At 45.0% G+C, this 26,984-nt stretch overlaps 1 protein-coding gene across 4 annotated transcripts in view; it reads left to right on the top strand.

Moving 5' to 3' along the window:
* Positions 1-26,984, top strand: part of LOC128695217 (cell division cycle 7-related protein kinase-like) — a 299,888-nt gene that overhangs the window by 254,743 nt on the left and 18,161 nt on the right. For all 4 annotated transcript variants that reach the window (XM_070091499.1, XM_070091498.1, XM_053785734.2 and 1 more), the window contains one exon: positions 14,223-14,372. In XM_070091499.1, coding sequence (XP_069947600.1) covers positions 14,223-14,372 — 150 coding nt within the window. The remainder of the gene's footprint in view (positions 1-14,222; positions 14,373-26,984) is intronic.

Genomic DNA, 26,984 nt, shown 5'->3' with positions numbered 1-26,984 from the left:
TCCTGTGCAGACGACACCCGAATCTACATAACAGTGTCTTCCATTGCAGACACTGCAAGGCTCCAGGTGGACATCAACCAAATCTTTCAATGGGCTGCAGAAAACAATGGGAAGTTCACCGATGAGACATTTCAATTACTCCGATATGATAAACATGAGGAAATTAAAACTTCATCAGAGTATAAAACAAATTCCAACCACACAATAGAGCGAAAAACTAACTTCAAAGACCTGGGAGTCATCATGTCAGAGGATCTCACCTTCAAGGACCGTAACATTGTATCAATCGCATCTGCTAGAAAAAGTGACAGGATGGATAATGAGAACCTTCAAAACTAGGGATGCCAAGCCCATGATGACGCTCTTCAGGTCGCTCGTTCTATCTAGGCTGGAATATTGCTGCACGCTAACAGCACCTTTCAAGGCAGGTGAAATTGCCGACCTAGAAAATGTACAGAGAACCTTCACAGCACGCATAACTGAGATAAAACACCTCAATTACTGGGAACGCTTGAAGTTCGCAAACCTGTACTTCCTGGAACGCAGGCAGGAGAGATACATGATTACATACACCTGGAAAATCCTGGAGGGACTAGTACCAAATTTGCACACGAAAATCACTCCCTATGAAAGCAAAAAACTTGGCAGACGATGCAACATCCCCCCAATGAAAAGCAGGGGTGCCACTAGCATGTTAAGAGACAATACAATAAGTGTTAGGGGCCCAAGACTGTTTAACTGCCTCCCAGCATACATAAGGGGGATTACCAACAGACCCCTGGCTGTCTTCAAGCTGGCACTGGACAAGCACCTAAAGTCGGTACCTGACCAGCTGGGCTGTGGTTCGTACGTTGGATTGCGTGCAGCCAGCAGTAACTGCCTGGTTGATCAGGCTCTGATCCACCAGGAGGCCTGGTCACAGACCGGGCCATGGGGGCGTTGACCCCTGGAACTCTCTCCAGGTAAACTCCAGCATGCAGTGCATAATGAGTAAAAAAATTTGTCTGTTTTTGGTTTAAAACACCGACTTTGCAGTTTATTTTCGTATGAAATTTATGGTTGTATTCTCGTTTTCTTGGTCTGAGGTTCAAGAGTAAACAAATCATGTCACACATCAACTGGTGGGTCTAATAGGCTTTTACAAATGCGCCATATTATTTATACCATTTTTACAATAATGCAGTAGTCTGCATAACAGTAAATCTATTTTTTATGTGAATAAAAATTGAAAATGGAAGCAAGCGTAATATAAGTGGAGCCTGAAAATGTGACCAATGAACAGAGAAAATGTTATTGTAGTGCTAGGAATGTTTGTACGTATTTTTAATTCTGGACCATACTATTTTGAAATTGGCCTTGCTTGAATTGTGTATGAAATTGGCCAAATTACCAATTTCTGATCACTTTATTTGGTGGTTTCTTGTACTCAATCAATAGAACAAATGGAGTTCCAGTGAAATAGCTATGGGTCTGTTCAACTGGAACAATGGAATTGGCCAAAAATAGGGCTCAAAGTGAGCGAAATTGCTGATGAATAAATATCGCTGATACCGCTAACTTCGCGAGAGCGTATTTCTGTAAGTTTTCCATCAAATTTTGTACTTTTGGTGTCACTACCATTGGGAAAAGATTCTCTATCATTTTATAAGAAAAAAATTTTTTTTTTTTAAATTCTTCAACATTGAGAGCAAGTTTGTGAGCAGGAGTCTCAACAGTGAAGAGTTAAGACCCATTCTATACTGACCAGGCATCTCAGGCCAATCGTGATAAATTGGGAGGCAGGACAAATAAAATGTTGATCTGTGTTTGGGGCGCTAGCGGTAACAACGTAGATATACGTTTGGACAGAAAGTTCTTAATTTTCTCTTGTTCACACTTAAAATAGATTGTATCAAAAAATGCGGTTGTGTGCACCGAGATACTACTTACTTAAACTTGTAAATTCACTTTTTACATCAGAAAGATAAATATGCATTAAATAAGCAGATGCAACCTAAAACATTTCAAATGAAACAGCTACAAATTGTATTTCTAAAATTACAAGTTCGTGTTACAGTTTTGGGAATTACGTATAAGACAATGTTTTTAGAAAGCTTCTTGTTATGTACTACTAGCAGACTAAAACTAGCACTTGCAATTACTTAACACTAATACATATTTGAAGATAACTACAAAATATAATAGTAATTTTAAGAGTTACTTCAGCATATATAAATTTTATTTTAATAATGGCTACAGTAGTTATAATTTAAGTGCAGTAAATCTTCTCTTTCATGGATTTCAGTAATTTCTGACCCCAAAAATTGGCCCAACAGATAAATTGAAAATTTTTTCAAAATTCGGAATTTTGTCCATGACCAAGTTTTATTAATGATGCCCTATAGATATTTTATCTATAGGTCGTCATTTTTTACCAAAAATATTAGTACTTTTGTGTATGTACCTTTTATGTATGCATAAAAAACTTTTATTTATTATTTACATTGTGTTAGTTGTGAGTGGTTGTCAGGTGAGGTGGGGGGAGTACGGGGGGATAAGTAGCCACCAGGTACTGAAGCAGCCAGAGTGCCAGAGGATGGAGCCAGCCCTGGCAGAGTGGCAGAGGATGGAGCCAGTCCTGGCAGAGTGGCAGAGGATGGAGCCAGCCCTGGCAGAGTGGCAGAGGATGGAGCCAGCCCTAGAAGACTGGAAGAGGATGGAGCCAGCCCTGGCAGAGTGGCAGAGGATGGAGCCAGCCCTAGAAGACTGGAAGAGGATGGAGCCAGCCCTGGCAGAGTGGCAGAGGACGGAGCCAGTCCTGGCAGAGTGGCAGAGGACGGAGCCAGTCCTGGCAGAGTGCCAGAGGATGGAGCCAGTCCTGGCAGAGTGGCAGAGGATGGAGCCAGCCCTAGCAGACTGGCAGAGGACGGAGCCAGCCCTGGCAGAGTGGCAGAGGACGGAGCCAGCCCTGGCAGAGTGGCAGAAGATGGAGCCAGTCCTGGCAGAGTGGCAAAGGACGGAGCCAGCCCTGGCAGAGTGGGAGAGGATGGAGCCAGCCCTGGCAGAGTGGCAGAGGAGGGAGCCATCCCTGGCAGTGGCAGAGGATGGAGCCAGCCCTGGCAGAGTGGCAGAGGATGGAGCCAGCCCTGGCAGAATGGCAGAGGATGGAGCCAGCCCTGGCAGAGTGGCAGAGGAGGGAGCCAGCCCTGGCAGAGTGGCAGAGGATGGAGCCAGCCCTGGCAGAGTGGTAGAGAACAGAGCCAGCCCTGGCAGAGTGGCAGAGGATGGAGCCAGCCCTGGCAGAGTGGCAGAGGACGGAGCCAGTCCTGGCAGAGTGGTAGAGAACAGAGCCAGCCCTGGCAGAGTGGCAGAGGATGGAACCAGCCCTGGCAGAGTGGCAGAGGACGGAGCCAGTCCTGGCAGAGTGGCAGAGAACGGAGCCAGCCCTGGCAGAGTGGCAGAGGATGGAGCCAGCCCTGGCAGAGTGGCAAAAGATGGAGCCAGCCCTGGCAGAGTGGCAGAGGAGGGAGCCAGCCCTGGCAGAGTGGCAGAGGAGGGAGCCAGCCCTGGCAGAGTGGCAGAGGATGGAGCCAGCCCTGGCAGAGTGGCAGAGGAGGGAGCCAGCCCTCGCAGAGCGGCAGAGGATGGAGCCAGCCCTGGCAGAGTGGCAGAGGACGGAGCCAGTCCTGGCAGAGTGGCAGAGAATGGAGCCAGCCCTGGCAGAGTGGCAGAGGATGGAGCCAGCCCTGGCAGAGTGGCAAAAGATGGAGCCAGCCCTGGCAGAGTGGCAGAGGAGGGAGCCAGCCCTGGCAGAGTGGCAGAGGAGGGAGCCAGCCCTGGCAGAGTGGCAGAGGACAGAGCCAGCCCTGGCAGAGTGGCAGAGGAGGGAGCCAGTCCTGGCAGAGTGGTAGAGGAGGGAGCCAGCCCTGGCAGAGTGGCAGAGGATGGAGCCAGCCCTGGCAGAGTGGTAGAGAACAGAGCCAGCCCTGGCAGAGTGGCAGAGGATGGAGCCAGCCCTGGCAGAGTGGCAGAGGAGGGAGCCAGCCCTGGCAGAGTGGCAGAGGAGGGAGCCAGCCCTGGCAGAGTGGCAGAGGAGGGAGCCAGCCCTGGCAGAGTGGCAGAGGATGGAGCCAGCCCTGGCAGAGTGGCAGAGGATGGAGCCAGCCCTGGCAGAGTGGCAGAGGATGGAGCCAGCACTGGCAGAGTGGCAGAGGATGGAGCCAGCCCTGGCAGAGTGGCAGAGGATGGAGCCAGCCCTGGCAGAGTGGCAGAGTAGGGAGCCAGCCCTGGCAGAGTGGCAGAGGAGGGAGCCAGCCCTGGCAGAGTGGCAGAGGATGGAGCCAGCCTTGGCAGAGTGGCAAAGTAGGAAGCCAGCCCTGGCAGAGTGGCAGAGGGAGCCAGCCCTGGCAGAGTGGCAGAGGAGGGAGCCAGCCATGGCAGAGTGGCAGAGGAGGGAGCCAGCCCCGGCAGAGTGGCAGATGAAGGAGACAGTCCTAGCAGAATGGCAGAGGAGGGAGCCAGTCCTGGCAGAGTCTCACAGGAGAGAATCAGTCCTGGCAGAGTGGGAGAAGAGGAAGCCAGTCCTGGCGGAGTGGCAGAGGAGGGAGCCAACCCTGGCAGAGTGGCAGAGCAGGGAGCCTGCCCTAGCAGGGTGGCAGAGGAGGGAGCCAACCCTGGCAGAGTGGCAGATGAGGGAGCCAGTCCTGGCAGGGTTGCAGAGGAGGGAACCAGTCCTGGCAGGGTGGCAGAGGGAGCCAGCCCTGGCACAGTGGCAGAGGAGGGAGCCAGCCCTGGCAGAGTGGCAGATTAGGAAACCAGCCCTGGCAGAGTGGCAAAGTAGGAAGCCAGCCCTGGCAGAGTGGCAGAGGGAGCCAGCCCTGGCAGAGTGGCAGAGGAGGGAGCCAGCCCCGGCAGAGTGGCAGAGGAGGGAGCCAGCCCCGGCAGAGTGGCAGAGGAGAGAGCCATAGCTGGCAGAGTGGCAGAGGAGGGAGCCAGCCCTGGCAGAGTGGCAGAGGAGGGAGCCAGCACTGGCAGAGTGGCAGATGAAGGAGACAGTCCTAGCAGAATGGCAGAGGAGGGAGCCAGTCCTGGCAGAGTCTCACAGGAGAGAATCAGTCCTGGCAGAGTGGGAGAAGAGGGAGCCAGTCCTGGCAGAGTGGCAGAGGAGGGAGCCAACCCTGGCAGAGTGGCAGAGCAGGGAGCCTGCCCTAGCAGGGTGGCAGAGGAGGGAACCAGTCCTGGCAGGGTGGCAGAGGGAGCCAGCCCTGGCACAGTGGCAGAGGAGGGAGACAGTCCTGGCAGAATGGCAGAGGAGGGAGCCAGTCCTGGCAGAGTGGCACAGAAGAGAATCAGTCCTGGCAGAGTGGCACAGGAGGGAGCCAGTCCTAGCAGAGTGACAGAGGAGGGAGCCAACCCTGGCAGAGTGGCAGATGAGGGAGCCAGTCCTGGCAGGGTTGCAGAGGAGGGAACCAGTCCTGGCAGGGTTGCAGAGGAGGGAACCAGTCCTGGCAGGGTGGCAGAGGGAGCCAGCCCTGGCACAGTGGCAGAGGAGGGAGCCAGTCCTGGCAGAGTGGCAGAGGAGGAAGCCCGTCCTGGCAGAGTGGCAGAGGAGGGAACCAATCCTGGCAGAGTGGCAGAGGAGGTAGCCAGTCCTGGCATAGTGGCAAAGGAGGTAGCCAGTTCTGGCAGAGTGGCAGAGAAGGGAACCAGTCCTGGCAGAGTGGCAGAGGACAGAGCCAGCCCTGGCAGAGTGGCAGAGGAGGGAGCCAGCCCTGGCAGAGTGGCAGTGGAGGGAGCCAGCCCTGGCAGAGTGGCAGAGGATGGAGCCAGCCCTGGCAGAGTGGCAGAGGAGGGAGCCAGCCCTGGCAGAGTGGCAGAGGAGGGAGCCAGCCCTGGCAGAGTGGCAGAGGAGGGAGCCAGTCCTGGCAGAGTGGCACAGGAGAGAATCAGTCCTGGCAGAGTGGCAGAGGAGGGAGCCAGTCCTGGCAGAGTGGCAGAGGAGGGAATCAGTCCTGGCAGAGTGGAAGAGGAGGTAGCCAGTCCTGGCAGAGTGGCAAAGAAAGGAACCAGTCCTGGCAGAGTGGCAGAGGCAGAAGCCAGTCCTGGCAGAGTGGCAGAGGAAGCCAGTCCTGGCAGAGTGGCAGAGGAAGCCAGTCCTGGCAGAGTGTCAGAAGAGGGAACCAGTCCTGGCAGAGTCGCACAGGAGGTAGCCAGTCCTGACAGAGTGGCAGAGAAGTGAACCAGTCCTGGCAGAGTGGCAGAGGAGGTAGCCAGTCCTGGCAGAGTGGCAGAGGAGGTAGCCAGTCCTGGCAGAGTGGCAGAGAAGGGAACCAGTCCCTGCAGAGTGGCAGAAGAGGAAGCCAGTCCTGGCAGAGTGGCAGAGGTGGAAGCCAGTCCTGGCAGAGTGGCACAGGAGGGAACCAGTCCTGTCAGAGTGGCACAGAGGTAGCCAGTCCTGTCAGAGTGGCAGAGGAGGTAGCCAGTCCTGGCAGAGTGGCACAGGAGGTAGCCAGTCCTGGCAGAGTGGCACAGGAGGTAGCCAGTCCTGGCAGAGTGGCAGAGGAGGGAGCCAGTCCCCCAGAGTGGCAGAGGAGGGAGTCAGTCCTGGCAGAGTGGCAGAGGAGGGAACCAGTCCTGACAGAGTGGAAGAGGAGGTAGCCAGTCCTGGCAGAGTGGCAGAGAAGGGAACCAGTCCCTGCAGAGTGGCAGAAGAGGAAGCCAGTCCTGGCAGAGTGGCAGAGGTGGAAGCCAGTCCTGGCAGAGTGGCACAGGAGGGAACCAGTCCTGGCAGAGTGGCACAGGAGGTAGCCAGTCCTGGCAGAGTGGCAGAGGAGGTAGCCAGTCCTGGCAGAGTGGCACAGTAGGTAGCCAGTCCTGGCAGAGTGGCAGAGGAGGGAGCCAGTCCCCCAGAGTGGCAGAGGTGGGAGTCAGTCCTGGCAGAGTGGCAGAGGAGGGAGTCAGCCCTGGCAGAGTGGCAGAGGAGGGAACCAGTCCTGGCAGAGTGGAAGAGGAGGGAGCCAGTCCTGGCAGGGTGGCAGGGGAAGGAACCAGTCCTGGCAGGGTGGCAGAGAAGGGAGCAGCCCTGGCAGAGTGGTAGAGGAGGGAGACAGTCCTGGAAGAGTGGCAAAGGAGGGAACCAGTCCTGGCAGAGTGGCAGAGGAGGGAACCAGTCCTGGCAGAGTGGCAGAGGATGGAAGCAGTCCTTGCAGAGTGGCAGAGGAGGGAGGCAGTCTTGGCAGAGTGGCAGAGGAGGGAGCCAGTCCTTGCAGAGTGGCAGAGGAGGAAGCCAGTCATGGCAGAGTGGCAGAGGAGAGAGCCAGTCCTGGCAGAGTGGCAGAGGAGGGAACCAGTCCTGGCAGAATGGCAGAAGAGGAGGCCAGTCCAGGCACAGTGGTAGAGGAGGGAGCCAGTCCTGGCAGAGTGGCAGAAGAGGGAGCCAGCCCTGGCAGAGTGGAAGATGAGGGAGCCAGCCCTGGCAGAGTGGGAGAGGAGGGAGCCAGTCCTGGAAGAGTGGGAGAGGAGGGAGCCAGTCCTGGCAGAGTGGCAAAGGAGGGAACCTGTCCTGGCAGAGTGGCATAGGAGGGAGCCAGTCCTGGCAGAGCGGTAGAGGAGGGAGCCAGTCCTAGCAGAGTGGCAGAGGAGGGAGCCAGTCCTGGCAGAGTGGTAGAGGAGGAAACCAGTCCTGGCAGAGTGGCACAGGAGGGAGCCAGTCCAGGCAGAGTGGTAGAGGATGGAGCCAGTCCTGGCAGAGTGGCAGAGGAGGGAGCCAGTCCTGGCAGAGTGGTAGAGGAGGGAGCCAGTCCTAGCAGAGTTGCAGAGGAGGGAGCCAGTCCTGCCAGAGTGGTAGAGGAGGAAGCCAGTCCTGGCAGAGTGGTAGAGGAGGAAGCCAGTCCTGGCAGAGTGGTAGAGGATGGAGCCAGTCCTGGCAGAGTGGCAGAGGAGGGAGCCAGTCCTGGCAGAGTGGCAGAGGAGGAAGCCAGTCCTGGCAGAGTGGTAGAGGAGGGAGCCAGTCCTAGCAGAGTTGCAGAGGAGGGAGCCAGTCCTGCCAGAGTGGTAGAGGAGGAAGCCAGTCCTGGCAGAGTGGCACAGGAGGGAGCCAGTCCAGGCAGAGTGGTAGAGGATGGAGCCAGTCCTGGCAGAGTGGCAGAGGAGGGAGCCAGTCCTGGCAGAGTGGTAGAGGAGGTAGCCAGCCCTGTCAGAGTGGGAGAGGAGGGAGCCAGCCCTGGCAGAGGAGGGAGCCAGTCCTGGCAGACTGGCAATGTACAGTATCAACAAGTAGATATGTAAGGCACATTTTTATCAATAAAGATATCCAACTATTGTATCTGTGTCATGTTCATCATGGCTGACAGTTGTACATCATCTCCCTGTTTTTCTGATTGCAAAACCTCAATTTTCTTTTTAACCCTTTCAGGGTTTTGGTCGCACTAGTACAGCTTACGTGCCAGGGTTTTTGACGTATTAGTACGCATAAATTCTAGCGCCTTCAAATCTCGCTGGAAAAGGCTGGTAGGACTAGATGTGAGAGAATGGGTGTGTGTGGTCGGTGCGCACGGTAGAAAAAAATATGGTACCCAGTGGCGCATTGTGGGAACGCCATTATAGTAGACCTTGTTCACCATGCCTCGTGGTAAGAAGCTCCTCACACCTTGGCGAATTGGGACACCTTTGTTCCCTAGTGACAGTTCTAATACAGATGGAAGTGCCAGTGAAGATGAGTTTCAAGGTTTTGGTGAGGTTGTGACCGAAACTAATGACCTTAATATCGGTAATAGTGAGGAAAACCCAGACGACCCTCAGCCTTCCACCTCTGTTGCTGGGCCGTCTTGTTCACGTTCAGTTTTACCAGAATCAAAGAGGGAACTTCTGTTTTCCCAAATCCCAGACTCAGATGTGGGCATTGGTGATGATAGTGATAGTGAATATGAACTACAAGCTCTTGAAAACAGTTCCAGTAGTGATAGTGAAGTGGAATATTCTCCAGTGAAGCGTCAGTATATACGACGATATATGCGCTCTGGTAGTGTGCCATATGCTATTTCAAGGAGAAGGAGTACATCTCGGAGTACATCCCTTGGCTGTGCAACAGGAACAGACAGTGAAAATGATGATGATAGTGTTGCAATTGGGATGGAAAATGTGCATGGTGGTGGTAGTGGTGGTGCCGGCTGTGAGGCACCAGCAGTGGGCCATGCTGCCACCCACGCTGCCACCCATGCTGCCACCCACACCGCTGCCTCAGCTGATCTACAACAAAGGCCACCATCCCTCACCCACCCACCACACCAGCCTCCACAACCACAACCTTCACAACCACAACCACCTGTCAGTGTCGAGTACCCACCAACAGACCGCACCTGGGATTGACGGGAAGATTTCAGTTTTGTTCCAAATCCCCACCAGTTTGATGAAAGCCAATGTGGAATGCGGCCATGTTATACACTGGGGAACAATGCCACTGAACTGGAATGTTTCGAGTTATTCTTTGACGAACCCCTGATGGAAATTATTGTCAGGGAAAGCAACAGATACTACGAGTAAACCATGGCAAACACCAAGCTCACGGCTACACAAATGGAAGGAGACAACTGTGGCTGAGATGTATCTTTTCTTTGCCACAATAATGCTTATGCCACATGTGTATAAGCACAGTGTGAAATCATACTGGTCAACGGACCGCCTGATTGCAACCCCAGGTTTCAGTGATATAAGGGAGTGAATCGATTTGTGCTTCTATTACGTATGCTTCACTTTTCAGACAAAACCAGGCCTGACAGAAACGACAGGTTATGTAAGATTAGGAATGTGTTTGTGTATCTGAAAGAGAAATGCAATATGCACTTTTATCACTTCAGGAAGCTTGTAATTGACGAATCTTTGATTCTGTTCAAAGAAAGATTCTCTTTCAAGCAGTACATACCAAGCAAGAGGAAACGCTTTGGTATAAAGTTGTTTGCGCTTTGTGATTGTTACAGTGGTCTGGTATTGGATATTATTGTGTACACTGGAAGTTATACATTGCAAAATACCATTGCATCTCGGGTGATGTGGTTAGAACAATGATAGAACCATACCTTGGTAAGGGGCATATATTATATACTGATAACTGGTACACAAACCCCTCACTCAGTGATTTTTTGCGAGTGAACATGACAGATGTGTGTGGCACAGGGCATGCAAATCGTAAACATATGCCCAAGTTTGACGCAGGCACTCGTAGAGGTGAAGTGCAGGCGTTTGCTGCCAATGACATCATGGCATTTCGGTGGCATGGCAAACGAGATGTCACACTGTTGTCATCAGTTCACCCTAACGAAATGACAAACACTGGCAGGCAGCATGAACCCATTCTAAAACCTGCATCTGTGACTGATTACACCCTCAATATGTGTTCAGTGGACAAATGTGACATGCAGATTGGGTTTGCTGATTGTGTTCGCAAGAGTTATAAGTGGTACATAAAACTCTTTTTCCATCTTCTGGACATTTCCATGCTCAATGTTTATAATATATATAAGATGAGTATGAGATACAAACCACCATATGGCGAATTCTGTTTGTCTGTCATCAGACAAATAGTATTCAAGTTCCAAGGAACAGCACCTACAATAGAAAACCACCCACTAAATTATCAACAACTACCTTCTCCTCTGAAGCATGGTGATCACTTCCTAGTAAAACTGCCTGCTACTGCTTTCAAGTAAAAGACTCAGAAGATGTGTTACATCTGTGCGCATACAAAAAAACGCCCACAACAACGCAGAGACACTCGTTTTATGTGTGAGGAGTGTAAAACACCACTGTGCATGACATCATGTTTCAAAGACTTCTACAGGCTGCAGAACTTCTAGAAACATTCCCTGTGACTGTATATGTGTATATAAAATGTAGAAAAATAGTAATAAACAACATTCTATATCGTTTGTGTGTGTAAACAACAATTATAAACAATATAAGGACAACAGTGTTTGTGCAGCTATTGTGTAGTAAATAAGGAGAAAAAAATTATAAAATAGTGCTCATATTGGTCTCACAGGCCATAAAAGTTACTTGAAAAAAAATTAAAAAATAATAGAAAATAGTACAGTGGTCCCTGTTTATCGTCCTTAATCCGTTCCTGGAAGTGGGACTATTATCGAAATAGACGATTTTCGAATAAATTTTCCCCATAAATAATGTAAATACAATTAATCCATTCCTGACACCCGGAAGTATTAAAAAAAAAAAATTTTACATGAAATGTAGATGTAGTACATACACAATACAATGGGACATGATGAATGAAACATTAACAGCATAACACTTCTTAGTGTATGGAAGACTGGAGGAGGAGAGAGATTGAATTACTGTTTGAAAAGGGAATCCCCTTCCATCAACACCTCAGGTACCAAGTGCTTTTCTGGGGTTACTTCTCTTCCGTTTCTTAATGCCACTAGGACCAGCTTGAGAGTCACTGGAGTCCTATCTCGCAAAAAAACTGTCCAGAGAGCTCTGTTTCTGGCATCTCTTTAAAACTTCCCTAAAATGGGCCAAGACTCTGTCACTGTACAAGTTGCCGATATGGCTTGCAACATCCTTCTCAGGGTGATGTTTCTCCATAAATCTTTCCATCCTACCCCACATTTCAAAAATCTCCTTAATTTCTGAAGAAGGCACCTTCTTCCATCTCTCTTCCTCCTCCTCTGCAGCAAGATTCTGAGCTGCGATCTGTTGCTCTTCCTGCTGAAGCTCTTGCAGCTCCTCAGTGGTTAGCTCTTCGTTGTGGTCCTCCACCAACTCTTCCACATCCTCCAAACTCACATCCAACCCCATGCAACTACCCAATGCCACAATAGAGTTCACAACTGACATAGGCTCATCAGGGGCCACCTCAAACCTTTCAAAATCACTCTTTTGGACACAATCTGGCCACAAGTTTCTCCAAGCAGAGTTCAAAGTCCTAGTAGTCACTCCCTCCCAAGCCTTACCTATAAGGCTTATGCAATGGAGAATTCTGAAGTGTTCTTTCCAAAAATCTCTTAGGGTCAAGTGAATGTCTGAGGTCACATCAAAGCACCTTTCAAACATTGCTTTGGTGTAGAGTTTTTTAAAATTTGAAATGACCTGCTGGTCCATGGGCTGGAGAAGAGGAGTGGTATTCGGGGGCAAGAACTTTATTGTGATGAACCCAAACTCCTTCAGAGTTAGGTCATCCAAGTTTAGAGGATGAGTAGGTGCATTGTCCATTACTAGGAGGCACTTGAGATCCAATTTCTTTTCCAGGAGGTAATTCTTCATACTAGAGCAAAACACTTCATTGAACCACTCAACGAAAATGTCCCTCGTGACCCATGCCTTATTATTAGATCTCCAAAACACACACAATTTACTCTTCATAACATTGTTTTTCTTGAACACACTGGGATTTTCAGAATGGTACACTAGTAATGGCTTCACTTTGAAATCCCCACTAGCATTAGCACAGAACTTGAGCGTCAGCCTGTCTTTCATAGGTTTGTGTCCTGGCAGTGCCTTTTCCTCCTGAGTAATGTAGGTCCTCTTTAGCATTTTCTTCCAAAAGAGGCCTGTTTTGTCACAATTGAACACTTGTTCAGGTTTCAGTCCTTCAGCCTCTATGTACTCCTCGAATTCATGCACATATTTTTCAGCCGCTTTTTGGTCTGAACTGGCAGCCTCACCATGCTTTATCACACTGTGTATGCCAGTACACTTCTTAAATCTCTCAAACCAGCCTTTGCTGGCTTTAAATTCACTCACATCACCACTAGTTGCAGGCAATTTCTTTACCAAATCGTCATGCAACTGCCTAGCCTTTTCACAAATAATCGACGTCATAAGACTCTCTCCTGCTAATTGTTTCTCGTTTATCCAAACCAATAATAACTTCTCAACGTCTTTGAGTACTGGTGATCTCATTTTTGTCAGCATATTTACCCCCTTTGCAACAACAGCTTCCTTGATTTCCTTTTTCTTGGCCACGGTGGAAGATATGGCTGTACAGGATTTGTTATTTGTAGATGAATGGTTCAGTGAACCGACATGTTGATAAATTAGACACATGTGCAACTCTTGGGTATCTTTATTGAGGAAACGTTTCGCCACACAGTGGCTTCATCAGTCCATACAAAGGAGAATCTTGAAGAACAGGAGGAGAATGAGGTAATCAGTCCCTCAACCTTGAGTCGATTGATGGACTGACCACATCGACTCAAGGTTGAGGGACCGATTACCTTATTCTCCTCCTGTTCTTCAAGATTCTCCTTTGTATGGACTGATGAAGCCACTGTGTGGCAAAACGTTTCCTCAATAAAGATACCCAAGAGTTGCACATGTGTCTAATTTATCATCAGGATTTGTTATACATCCTGGCCAGTTCGCCCACACGTACACCACTTTCATATTGTTCAATGATGTTTTTCTTAAATTCAATCGCATTTCTCACCTTCTTTACCAAAGGTGTGGCACTAGGAGCTTTTTTTGGAGCCATGGTAGCTTATTTAGCACTTGCAACCACTAAAATGAATGGAATATTATGAAATATTTCGTATGAACAAGTGAGGGGACCATCACTCACTGGTAAACAATGGCACACTGGCTGGGAAGGGAGGACGAGGCGGCTCAGAGCGTGAGTACTCGTCTAGGACGAAAGACGATTAGCGAGTCAACGGACCATTTGCGAGCCAGTGTTTGGACAAAATAACGCGACGATTTCCGAAAAGGACGACTATTGAGCCAGACGATTATTGAGGGACCACTGTACCTAAAAACCAAAATAAAGTAATACCGGATGACGGCAGTCGGTGATGTTACCATACATGGGGCTTTTTCTGTCAATTTCACGCTCCATATCTCGGTAAGTATTGATGGTAAAAAATTTTTGTTTAGCCTATAATGTTTAGAAAAAAAAAACTATCTTTTCATAAGATTTTTTTTTTTTTTTTTTTAAATTTTGGCAACCCTGAGAACAAGTCTCAGAGAGGGCCTGGGGACCCTGAAAGGGTTAATTTTGTGTACAATAAATTTACAGATAGTTAAATATTTGATGTTATAGTCAGGCTTATGTACAATGTGTACAAAAAGTCATTTTTCTGGAATGTCATCTGTTACATTCTTTGTATGAAGCACTGTACTCTGTGTGTACTCTATTATATTGTGAGAAATGTTAGAAAATGTACGCTTTTTTAGTTTTAAATTATTGGACTTAACTTCATGCTTAGTTCAGTAATGATAGTGTTATTTTTCAGCTGTTGATATGTGGTCTGTTGGGGTCATTTTGTTGTGCCTCTTAAGTGGACGTTATCCATTCTTCCGTGCAGCAGATGATCTGTCAACTTTGGCAGAGATTATAACCATACTGGGAACCAGCGCCGTGCGCAAAGCAGCGGCAAAACTTGGTGGGTGATATGTTTGTATATTTATTGTTATGGAGAGGTAAACCCATGTGAGTAGTGGAGAGTCACTCCTGTGTTCCTCTAGTGTCACACACGTTACCTAACTGTTCAACAATTATCACAGTTGTAGGTGACATATTACTAAACACATCATTCCTCTGAAGATAATATCTAACCCCTTAATTGTCAGTCAAATAACAGTGTCTGAGAGTTGTATATCTGGCACACAGGTGAGTATGGTTCATAACACCTCCAAATTTGCTGTATGTGTCAAGCTTGGAGGCCTAGATATGAGAGAATGTGTCTGCACACTGTATGTTTGCTGAATATAAAAAAAATCCTGCCCCACACAGAGCATTATGGACCTGCTACACCTCTCAACCATTGTTGTCCATGTCTTCTGCATGTCTCTCTCATTCCCACTATGACTAACCTAAATGCATTAACAGTGAGAAGTGTTTCTGAAATGGAATTTCACCAATTTGAGACAGATATGAGCCAAGGTGATACCAGGAATGCTCATAATACTGCTTCAAACCCAGTCAACTCACCGCTAACATCTGCACAAAAAATTCCATCTCGTCTGAAGCCTGGTAATCACAGTCACTACCTAGTGCTAATTGACTTACTGAAAAGAAGATGAAGGCTCAGAAGAAGTGTTATGCATGTGTGCTTATACCATAACATTACTTCCACATGTGTACTTATACTATGACAAGACCTCCACTTGTACAAGTGTAAGACATGTGCACTTGTTGAAAGATAAGAAATGTACATTTTACATTGATAAATGCACTTACATGAGGGTAAGGAAATGTACACTTGTACTAGGATATGAAATGTACGGTTGTACAAGGATAAATATTGCACATGGATCATAGTAAGAAATATGCAACTTGTACCAGAGTCATTATATACACTTGTACGTGCATGATCAGGATAAATATTGAACTGTTTTTAGACACCAATGGAGCCACAGTGATATAAACACACTGATATACAGAGTACAGTCTAGGTGGCCAGAAACTACAAACTTCACTCAAGGAAAAGGATCTTGGAGTGTGTATAATACCGATCACATCTCCTGATACGCACATCAACCAAATAACTGATGCAGCATATGGGCAACGAGCGAACCTGAGAATAGCATTCCAACATTTCAGTTAGGAGTCATTCCGGACCCTGTACACTGTGTACGTCAGGCCCATATTGGAGTATGCAACTCCAGTTTGAAACCCTTCACCTGACCAAGAACATCAGGAAACCATAAGGGACAGGGAGGGGGACATGATAATGACAAGGTGGACAGAGATAGGATGTTCCAAAGATGGGACACAGCAATAAGGGGTCACAATTGGAAGTTGAAGAGTCAGATGAATCACAAGGATGTTAGGCCGTATTTCTTCAACCATAGAATTATCAGGAAGTGGAATAGTCTGGAAAGTGAGGTAGTGGAGGCAGGTACCATACATAGCTTTAAGAAGTGGTATGATCAAGCTCATGGAGCAGGGAGAGAGTGGACCTAGTGGCAACCAGTGTAGAGGTGAGGCCAGGAGCTACAATTTGACCCCTGCAAACACAGTTAAGTGAGTACACTGATGTAGACCACACTGATGAATTTATAAAGCATGGTGCCTGACTCTTATTTAAATTGGAGAAAATGAATACATAAGTGTTGAGCTAGCAATTGTAGGCCTAGAAAGAGGGAAGGACATTAGGATAATTTTCCTTTAGAATAAAACATAGAAGAGTGTTAGAGAGTACAGTGGACCCTTGATTTTCATAATTAATCCATTCCAGAGAGTCTGCCGAAAACCAAAATTCACAAAAACTAAAACCATTTTCTCCATAGGAAATAATGTAAATCCAATTAATCCGTTCCAGACATCCAAAAGTATTAACAAAAAATTATTTTTTTAGAGATTAAATATAGATTTACATACAGAAAAGAATGACATATCAATATACTGTAAAGCACTAATTAACCCTTAAACGGTCCAAACGTATATATACGTTTTTTCAACATCTGAAAGTATGTAAAAAAATGTAGATCTTCTTTTTTGTTTTACATTTGAAAACATGTAAAAAAACTTTCATCTACTTTTTTTTTTTTTGTATTTGAAAATATGTAAAAAAAAGTAGATCTACTTTTGTAGCACAACGAATTTGAACATTGATCTGTTTGGACCGTTTAAGGGTTAAATGTATAAATGAACAGTTAACATCACACTTACCTTTATTGAAGACTCTTGTTGGTGTATGAAAGACAGGGAGGAGGGGATAGGGAGGCAGTTTCTTGTTAGGAGACAGGACAAAATGCTTGAATACGATGTTAATATCAACTCTACGGTTTATTTATCTATCACAGTTCATCTAATATGGCATAATAAACAATATTAATAAAATACAAACATGATATATGCTATAGAATGAATAAAATATGTCATTACTAATGTGAGGAATGGTGGTGGTGGTGGCAGTGTTGGGTTTATAAGGGCAACTGACGGCTTAAGCCATACATATAGTGGTGGTGGTGGTGGCGGCAGCAGCAGTGTTGTCAGTGGACTTATATATGTACCTCCAATAACATTGGAGGAATTAAGTTTTATGTCATCTTTTTTCTGTCACTTAATCGCTTAACTTATTTGCTACACTGTTAATGCTACACTTTATCACTGGCTGGTGCTATAGCCTTTATCGACTCCTGCTGCTTTAGTATCATACATATCGTAGAATCACTGAAGAAGGCACACACTCCCCTCTCTCTTCCACTGGAACATGTTCCATACGACTGCTGAAATCCAAGGGAAGTCACGAAAACTAAGGCTATATTTTGACGAAAAAAGTTGCCAATAACCAAAATTCATGAAAACTGAGACTCAAGAAAACCAAGGGTCCACTGTATCACCTCCCATCTAGGGAGGTGATACTCTCCTCTTACATCATTGTGAAAGGGAAAACTCTTAAATATTTTGGCGGGTAGAATTGTTTGTTTTCTTTGGCCATCACATGGAGCTACACTATTGATGCCAAGGTCCCCAATGCAGATCTACACTTAAATTCTAGAGGCTTCAAATTTGGGAAGAGAGGCCTGGTAAGCCTAAATATGAGAGAATGGGTCTACATGGTCAGTGTACACAATACAGTGGAACCTTAAATTTCGAACTTAATCCATTCCAGGAGCTAGTTCTAAAGTCGAAAATTTGAAAGGCGAAGTAATATTTCCCATAAGAAATAATGGAAATACAATTAATCTGTTCCAGAAACCAAAAAAATATTCACAAAAAAATAAATTTTATAGATAGTATTACATTATAGTTTTACATACACACAACAAATATAGTGTACAATTATTAATAAATTTAAATAAACATAAAATAACATTTTTACATACCTTTATTGAAGATTGGTGATGGCATCTGGAAGATAGGGAAGAGGAGAGAGGGAGTTGGGGTTAGTGTTTGGAAGGGGAATCCCCCTCCATAAGGACTTTAGGTATCAAAGCCCTGTCTGGGGTTACTTCCCTTCTCTGTCTTTTAATGCCACTAAGGCCAGCTTGAGAGTCACTGGACCCCTGTCTCACAAAATAACTGTCCACAGTCCTCTGTTTCTGGCAAGCCCAACAAGTCACACACCACTCTCGTACTTCTGTATTATTTCCTTCTTCACATCTTTGGTGTTTCTCACTTCCTTTACCACAGGGGTACCACTAGCAAGTTTCTTTGGGCCCATGGTAGTTTATTTCACAGTCCCACAAGCACTAATACAATGAATTAATCGTAAATTGTTTGAATGAGACTGCTGGTTAGTATTCACTCAAGCATCAACAAAGCCAGACTGGCTCACGGAGCCTGCGCAGGGACGCAGACAGAGCGGGTTGGCGGACAGGTCCTGTACCCAGCAGTTCGAAAGAGGGGGCGAGTTCGATAATAGGGAGAAAATTGGTTCGAAAAAGTGGTCGATTTTCGAAGAGTTCGATAAGCGATGCATTCGAAATTTGAGGTTCCACTGTATACACAAGATCCGGACCTCCACATTGTATTGTGGAAGTGCTATATTTAGTACACCTTGTTGACCATGCCAAGCAGACACAAAGGCCTCACTCCCAGGCAAAATGGATGAGTTTTATTCTTCATTAACTGCTCCAACAATGATAATTATGGAACCAGTGATGAGCTTTTGGTTTTTAACATATAATGACCCATTACTAGACACTGTGAGGGCAAATTTTTAGGTCTTTACCTTGACTGCAACCTGAAATTTCATACCCACATGCAACACACAGCCAAGAAGGTCTTCAAAACAGTAGGCATCTTCTCCAAGATACGATACTGTGTACACCAAACGACACTACTTACACTATACCACTCTCAAATCTACCCTTACTCACCTATGGTATTTGTTCTTGGGGATCTGCCATGACCAATCACCTTTAACCATTAATGACCCAAAAAAAACTAACTGCTGTGCAGACTGTCACCCATTCCTCTGCCAGACAACACCCCCATTCTGCTCTTCAGGAGTTTAAACTTACTTAATATACAAAATAAGCATTCATATTTCTTTGCCTATTATAACAGCCTCTCCTCACTTAGCGATGTACTCGTTTACCAGTGATTCAGACTTTCGACAGACTGTCTGACCAGTATGCATACCTAAATAATGTATATTAGAGCTGATTTCCTCTATTCTTTTTATTACAATATACAGTACACTGCTGTATAAACATTTAAAAATATACTAAAAATGTGATAAATGGTGCAAAGGTGACATTAATCCTTTGAAGGTCCGTCCTGTAGTTGTATGGCTTTGAGGAGAGGGTCCAAGCTGTAGTTCTGCGCCACGAGTTCATCTCACTCAGATAAGCTGTGAGCGGTAAATTTGGTCCTAGATATGAGAGATTGGATTTATGTGGTAAGTGTGCACCACATAAAACAAATTCTGCAGCACACAGTGCGTAATGACAAAAAAAAAATTACAACTGTGTTTTTAGATTACAACAGCAGCTTCGCGGTGTATTCTCGTGTGGTTTTTACGGTTGTACGGACAATTTCTTGGTCTCATTTAATAGAATGGAAGATATATTACAGAGCTAGAGATGATTTTGAATGGTTTTAGTGTTGGAGAAATATCTTGAAATGTTCAATTTTTGCCGATGTTCAAGAGTAAACAAATGAAGTCACACATCCAATACATGTTAGGTAAGACACATATGCAACAGTTAGGTATCTTTATTTCGAAACGTTTCGCCTACACAGTAGGCTTCTTATTGTTTCAGACTATGGAACAATACTCTTCTCCAGACTGAGGGACTGACCACCTCAAAACTTCAAGGGTGATGGACTGATTACATCGTCTTCAAGTATCTTCTGCTTCTATCAACTTTTCTGTACTCGACTGAAGAAGCCTACTGTGTAGGCGAAACATTTCGAAATAAAGATACCTAACTGTTGCATATGTGTCTTACCTAACAACCTGTCGGTATTTTATACCATTTTAATGTTCATCCAATACATGTCAATTGGTGGGTCTAATATACATTCACAAATAGGTAGGGGGTGTATGGACCAGGTGTTTACAGTGAAACATATAAGTGAACAGTATTTAGATAAGGCTAAAGAGGTTTTTGTGGCATTTATGGATTTGGAAAAGGCATATGACAGGGTGGATAGGGGGGCAATGTGGCAGATGTTGCAGATGTATGGTATAGGAGGTAGGTTACTGAAAGCAGTGAAAAGTTTTTACGAGGATAGTGAGGCTCAAGTTAGAGTATGTAGGAAAGAGGGAGATTATTTCCCAGTAAAAGTAGGCCTAAGACAAGGATGTGTGATGTCACCGTGGTTGTTTAATATATTTATAGATGGGGTTGTAAGAGAAATAAATGCAAGGGTCTTGCCAAGAGATGTGGAGTTAAAAGATAAAGAATCACACATAAAGTGGGAGTTGTCACAGTTGCTCTTTGCTGATGACACTGCGCTCTTGGGTGATTCTGAAGAGAAGTTGCAGAGGTAGGTGGATGAATTTGGTAGGGTATGTAAAAGAAGAAAATTGAAAGTGAATACAGGAAAGAGTAAGGTTATGAAGATAACAAAAATATTAGGTGATGAAAGATTGGATACCAGATTGGAGGGAGAGAGTATGGAGGAGGTGAATGTATTCAGATATTTGGGAGTGGACGTGTCAGCGGATGGGTCTATGAAAGATGAGGTGAATCATAGAATTGATGAGGGGAAAAGGGTGAGCGGTGCACTTAGGAGTCTGTGGAGACAAAGAACTTTGTCCTTGGAAGCAAAGAGGGGAATGTATGAGAGTATAGTTTTACCAACACTCCTGTATGGGTGTGAAGCATGGGTGATGAATGTTGCAGCGAGGAGAAGGCTGGAGGCAGTGGAGATGTCATGTCTGAGGGCAATGTGTGGTGTGAATATAATGCAGAGAATTCGTAGTTTGGAAGTTAGGAGGAGGTGCGGGATTGCCAAAACTGTTGTCCAGAGGGTTGAGGAAGGGTTGTTGAGGTGGTTCGGACATGTAGAGAGAATGGAGCGAAACAGAATGACTTGAAGAGTGTATCAGTCTGTAGTGGAAGGAAGGCGGTGTAGGGGTCAGCCTAGGAAAGGTTGGAGGGATGGGGTAAAGGAGGTTTTGTGTGCGAGGGGCTTGGACTTCCAGCGGGCATGCGTGAGCGTGTTTGATAGGAGTGAATGGAGACAAATGGTTTTTAATACTTGACGTGCTGTTGGAGTGTGAGCAAAGTAACATTTATGAAGGGATTCAGGGAAACCGGCAGGCCGGACTTGAGTCCTGGAGATGGGAAGTACAGTGCCTGCACTCTGAAGGAGGGGTGTTAATGTTGCAGTTTAAAAACTGTAGTGTAAAGCACCCTTCTGGCAAGACAGTGATGGAGTGAATGATGGTGAAAGTTTTTCTTTTTCGGGCCACCCTGCCTTGGTGGGAATCGGCCAGTGTGTTAATAAAATAATAAAATAAAATAAAATATGCTGATATTATTTATACAATTATTACAATATTGCATAACAGTAAATCTGTTTTTTAAGAACATAAGAAAGAAGGAACACTGCAATAGGCCTACTGACCCATGCAGAGCAGGTTCATGCAAACCCCCCACCCCCGGATTATCCCAATGACCCACCTAGTCGGGTCACTTCCACTTAAGGAAGGAGCAAGGCATCAGACCTAGTAGCACAAGCTAGTCAGGTCCAACTCACACCCACTCATGTATTTATCTAACTTATTTTTAAAACTACACAACGTTTCAGTCTCAATAACTGTACTTGGGAGTTTGTTCCACTCATCCACAACTCTGTTACCAAACCAGTGCTTTCCTATATTCTTCCTGATTCTGAATTTTTCCAACCTGAAACCATTGCTGCGAGTCCTGTCTTGGCTGGAAATTGTCACCACGCTATTTACTTCCCCTTTATTTATTCCTGTTTTCCATTTATACACCTCGATCATATACCCCCTAATTCTACGCCTTTCAAGAGAGTGCAGATTCAGGGCCCTCAGTCTATCCTCATAGGGAAGATTTCTGATACATGGGATCATCTTTGTCATCCTCCTTTGTACGTTTTCCAGAGCATTTATATCCATTCTGTAATACGGTGACCAGAACTGAGCAGCATAATCTAAATGAGGCCTAACCAAGGATATATAGAGTTGAAGAACAACCTGAGGACTTCTATTATTTATACTTCTAGATATGAAGCCAAGAATTCTGTTAGCTTTATTGCGAACACTAATGCACTGTTGTCTTGGTTTTAGATTACTGCTAACCAGAACTCCTAAATTCTTTTTGCAGTTAGTAGTATTAAGATCTACATTGTTTAGTTTATATGTGGCATGGTTATTTTCCTGTCCAACATTTAGAACTTTGCATTTGTCTATATTGAACTACATCTGCCACTTCTCCGACCATTGCATCAGTCTATTCAAATCATCCTGGAGTGCTCTAGTGTCCTCATTAGAATGAATTGGCTGGCCTATTTTGGTGCCATCAGCAAATTTGCTTATGTCGCTATTTATTCCCTCATGTATGTCGTTTATGTTAATTCTGAACAACAACGGGCCCAACACTGACCCCTGTGGAACACCGCTTGTGACGTGCCCCCATTCTGATTTCTCCCCATTTGTGCAAACTCTCTGCTGCCTATTTGTCAGCCATGCCTCTACCCAGGAAAAAATTTCTCCTCCTATTCTGTGTGCCTTAAGTTTCCTCAATAGCCTCTGATGTGAAACTCTATCAAAAGCCTTACTGAAGTCCATATACACAATATCATATTCATTACCATGATCTACCTCCTCAAACACCTTAGTGAAAAAAGTTAGTAAATTTGTAAGGCAGGAATGCCCCTTTGTAAAACTGTGTTGAGATTCATTAATCAATTTATGCCTATCAAGATGGCTACGAATTGCTTTGGCAATTATTGATTCCATGAATTTTCCCACTATGGAGGTAAGGCTTATTGGTCTATAGTTCGAAGCTAAGGACCTGTCACCTGCTTTGTAAATAGGTATTACATTTGCCATTTTCCACTTATCAGGCGCTAAGCCAGTTTGTAGTAATATGTTGAAAAGATTAGCCAAAGGTATGCTAAGCCCCTCTTTACATTCCTTTAACACCCTTGCAAACAGTTCATCAGGACCTGGGGATTTGTTAGGTTTTAATTTCTCAATTTGTCTGAGGATCATGTCACTAGTTACCACAATCGTGCATAGTTTATTATCGTCCTGTTCTACATAATCTATTATTTCAGGAATTTCGCTAGTATTTTCCTGGGTAAAAACTGACAGGAAGTAAATATTGAAAATTTCACACATATCGTTATCACTGTCAGTGATCTGACTTGAGTTACTCTTAAGTGGGCCTATCTTGTTCGGAATCTTACTTCTGTATACCTGAAAGAACCCTTTTGGGTTAATCTTCAAATCCCTTGTGACCTTAGCCTCATAATCCCTTTTTGGTTGTCTTATTCCTTTCTTTATTTCTCTTTTTAATTGAATATATTGATTTCTTAACTGCCCATCCCCTCTTTTGATATGCCTATATATATGCCTCTCTTTTGACCAATGAGATGTTTTAGTCTATTGTTCATCCATTTGGGATCATTTTTGTTAGATCTAATTTCCCTACTCGGAACAGAAGTTGCCTGGGCAGCTAGAACTATGCTCTGAAAAACATCATTATGGCAACCAAGATCACCTCCCTGACCCATAGTCAGGTCATCCCAATTTAGGCCACCCAGGTAATTTCTCAGTCCCATGAAATCAGCCAAGAGAAAGTCTGGGACAGAGATTTGATTGCAGTTATCTGGGTAATTCTGTGATATATTGAAACTAAGTGATTTGTGATCACTTTCCCCAAGCTCATCATTAACCTCAAGATTATTAATTAGTGATTCTTTGTTAGTAAGAACCAAGTCAAGCAGATTTCCTGTAGTTGGTTCTGTCACAAACTATTCTAAAAAGCAATCCTGCACCGTATCAAGAGTCACTAGACTCAAGATTTCCTGTCGTATTGTTCCAATCAATTTGTCTAAAGTTAAAATATCCCATTAACACATTTTCATATCTAGATGCCTTATGAATTTCCTCCCATAACAGCTTACTGCACTCCCTATCAAGGTTTGGGGAGCCTATAAATCACACCCAAAATTAATTTGTCACGACCCTCGAGAAATTGTAGCCAAACAGATTCTGCATCCAATGTTTCTAATCTTATATCATGTCTAAGACAATTTAAATTATCTCTGACATACATCGCCACTCCACCACTCTTCCTGTTGACCCTATCAATGTGGAATAGTTTATAACCCTGTATGTTGCATTCAGAAGGCATTTCTCTATCTTCCAGGTTGAACCAGGTCTCTGTTATACCAATAATATCTATATTACCTTCACTTGCAAGTAATCTTAGCTCATCTCTCTTATTTCTTAGACTCCTACTATTTGTATAGTAAACCTTAAGGGAGCTAGTCACTCGTTGCCCTCTGCTATCTCTTTTTGTTGATCAGTTGATTTGCCATTACTAGCAACTTTATTTTGAATATTGTCTTTTAAACATATCCCTGAGATATCCCGGTAATAACTGCTGTTTTTAACCCTAATACTGCAGCCTGATTGTTTTCCACAAACACCCATACCTCTATAATCTATCAGTTTAAATGCCTAGACAAGTCATCAGTTATCCTCTCGATCAAATTGGCTAATGCAACCACTCCATCCCCAGAGAGATGAACCCCATCCCTTGCATACATATCACTTTTGCCATAGAATTTGTCCTAGTTATCAATGAATGGGATTGCAAGTTCCTTGCAGTACCTGTCTAGCCAGCAATTTATACCAATTGCCCTAGACATCCCTTTCTAGGCAGGATGCTACATACGACCTGACTACCTCTATGGCTGACCTGTCTCCTGCCCTTCCTAATGTCATTACCCCCAGCACTAAGACAGATCATGGGCTTGTTCCCATTACCCGACCTAATATTATCCAACCTGCTAGAAAAAATAACAATGACACACAAATATAAACATTTTATTGTAAGAATTGAAAATGTAAATCACGTAAACATGAGCTTTTATCCTATTTGAAAGAAAAATGAAATAGAAAAAAAATGATAATTGAATTCAACTCTAATTTGTAGAGGTGGAAAGGTAGATCATGTCGATGTTGTTGACACAGCGCATTGTAGAAAATGTAGCCATTGCTGATGATATGGGGGGGGGGGGTCACAGCTGGTGAGTGGCAACCCAGTGACTATTCAGTCACAGTATGTCTACCCTTGAATGATCCATTAAGATGATAGGAACACAGGTCTTTCACCACTGCAGAGATTAGGGGTAGCTGCCTGGGTGTAGCTACAATATGGTACGTAGATCATGGTTGATGTTTCTTAACCTGGTTAGGTTCCTCTCCTTCAAACTCTCTCTGTAGTTGCCAAATGACCCTAGCTAGCAGTCCAAACTAGAGAGAGACAAAAGTTAACCACTGCTCAATAAATCACTCTCCATGAGAAGTGTAAGGCATTTAAAAGAATGGTGAGGATTTAAAGACAAGATTTTTACATGAAAATCAAGGCAGGATGAACTAAGTCTCAAGATTAGATAAAAGTGAAGCTTTTAACTAATATATCAAATAAAACAGGAACAAAGGCATTTCACTTACAGATGTGTTGGGAGCTGCGAGTCAAGTGATTATCCATTTGGTCGGAGTCCCACACGTCACCTTTCAGTGTGGAGAAAGGAGGGGGGGGGGGGATAGCGGGAGCTAGTCACTGACCCTACCTTAACAAGCAGACTGATAATCAAACTATCATCATATATTCGCTTGCTACTCCTATCTGTTGAACTTTTCCCTCACGCTCCCCCATACCAAGACTTATAGTCAAGGAATGTAAGAAGAATAGGCGAGGAAAAAGTTCTACCCCGGGAAAGTCACGTAAAGCACCAAATCTTCTACTGACTGTCCCGACTTAACCAGTCAGAGAAATAATTGGACAAACCATTGATATACACAATATGAAACTTAAAAGCTTGTAGTGCCAATGTCCATCTCAAGAGGCGACTGTTGGTTTCCTTAAAAGTTTCTAGGTATATCAAAGGTTTGTGATCCGTCTCTAAAATGAATTCTTTACCCAGTAAATAAAATTTAAGTTTGGAGATACCCCACACAAGGGCCAAACATTCCTTTTCTATGGTGGAGTATCTCGTTTCTGCAGGAAGAAGTTTCCGGCTCAGGAAAGGGCGTACTGTCATGATACTGTAATAATACTGCACCTAGATCAGTATTGGAGGCATCAGTTCTTAAATAAAATGGCTTGTTAATATCAGGAATCTTAAGTATAGGGTCTCTAGAGAAGATATTCTTAATCTCATTAAACTTTTCTCGAGCTACGTCGGAAAGTTCAAGAGGTTTCTTCACAGACTTTTTCAGGTAGTCAGATAAAATTCCTGTAAGATCTGTAATGTTGGGGATGAACTTAACATAGAAATTTACAGAACCAAGAAAGCTATGCATGAACTTCTTGGTTTTGGGGAATTGAAACTCTACTAAAACTTTGATCTAACTGGGGAGAGGCTGCAAAGAATTATTGACAAGAATCAGGCCAAGGTATCTGATTTTGTTATACCCAAGGAAGCATTTCTTCGGTTTGGCAGTGAGACCATGTGAGCATAACCTACGCAAAACTGATGCTAATGTTTGTTTATGCTTGTCCCACGTGGACGTCATTACTTAAATGTTGTCAAAATAAGCTGAAACATTTGGCATATTACCCAAGACCTTTCTCATCAGTCTCACATAGGTAGCACAGGCAGTTACCAAACAGAAGGGCATAGTTCTATACTGCATCAGTCCTTTGTGTGTAGGAAAAACTGTGTACTGCTTAAATGAAGGATCTAACATTACTTGATGATATGCTTGTGTAATATCAATCTCTGAAAAGAAAGAAGACCCATAAAATTTGTGTAGATCGCTATCTATTAAGGGCATAGGCTCAGCATCCCACCGAGTTATAGCATTAAGTCGTCTGAAGGCAATAGCAAGTCTATATGAATTGTCTTCCTTCTTAACCATGACTGCTGGTGAGCAATATGC

This window comes from Cherax quadricarinatus, chromosome 35 (genome assembly GCF_038502225.1).
Source record: "Cherax quadricarinatus isolate ZL_2023a chromosome 35, ASM3850222v1, whole genome shotgun sequence".
NCBI lineage: Eukaryota > Metazoa > Arthropoda > Malacostraca > Decapoda > Parastacidae > Cherax > Cherax quadricarinatus.
The sequence above is the reverse complement of the archived record's forward strand: the minus strand, read 5'-3'. Positions and strand labels throughout refer to the sequence as shown.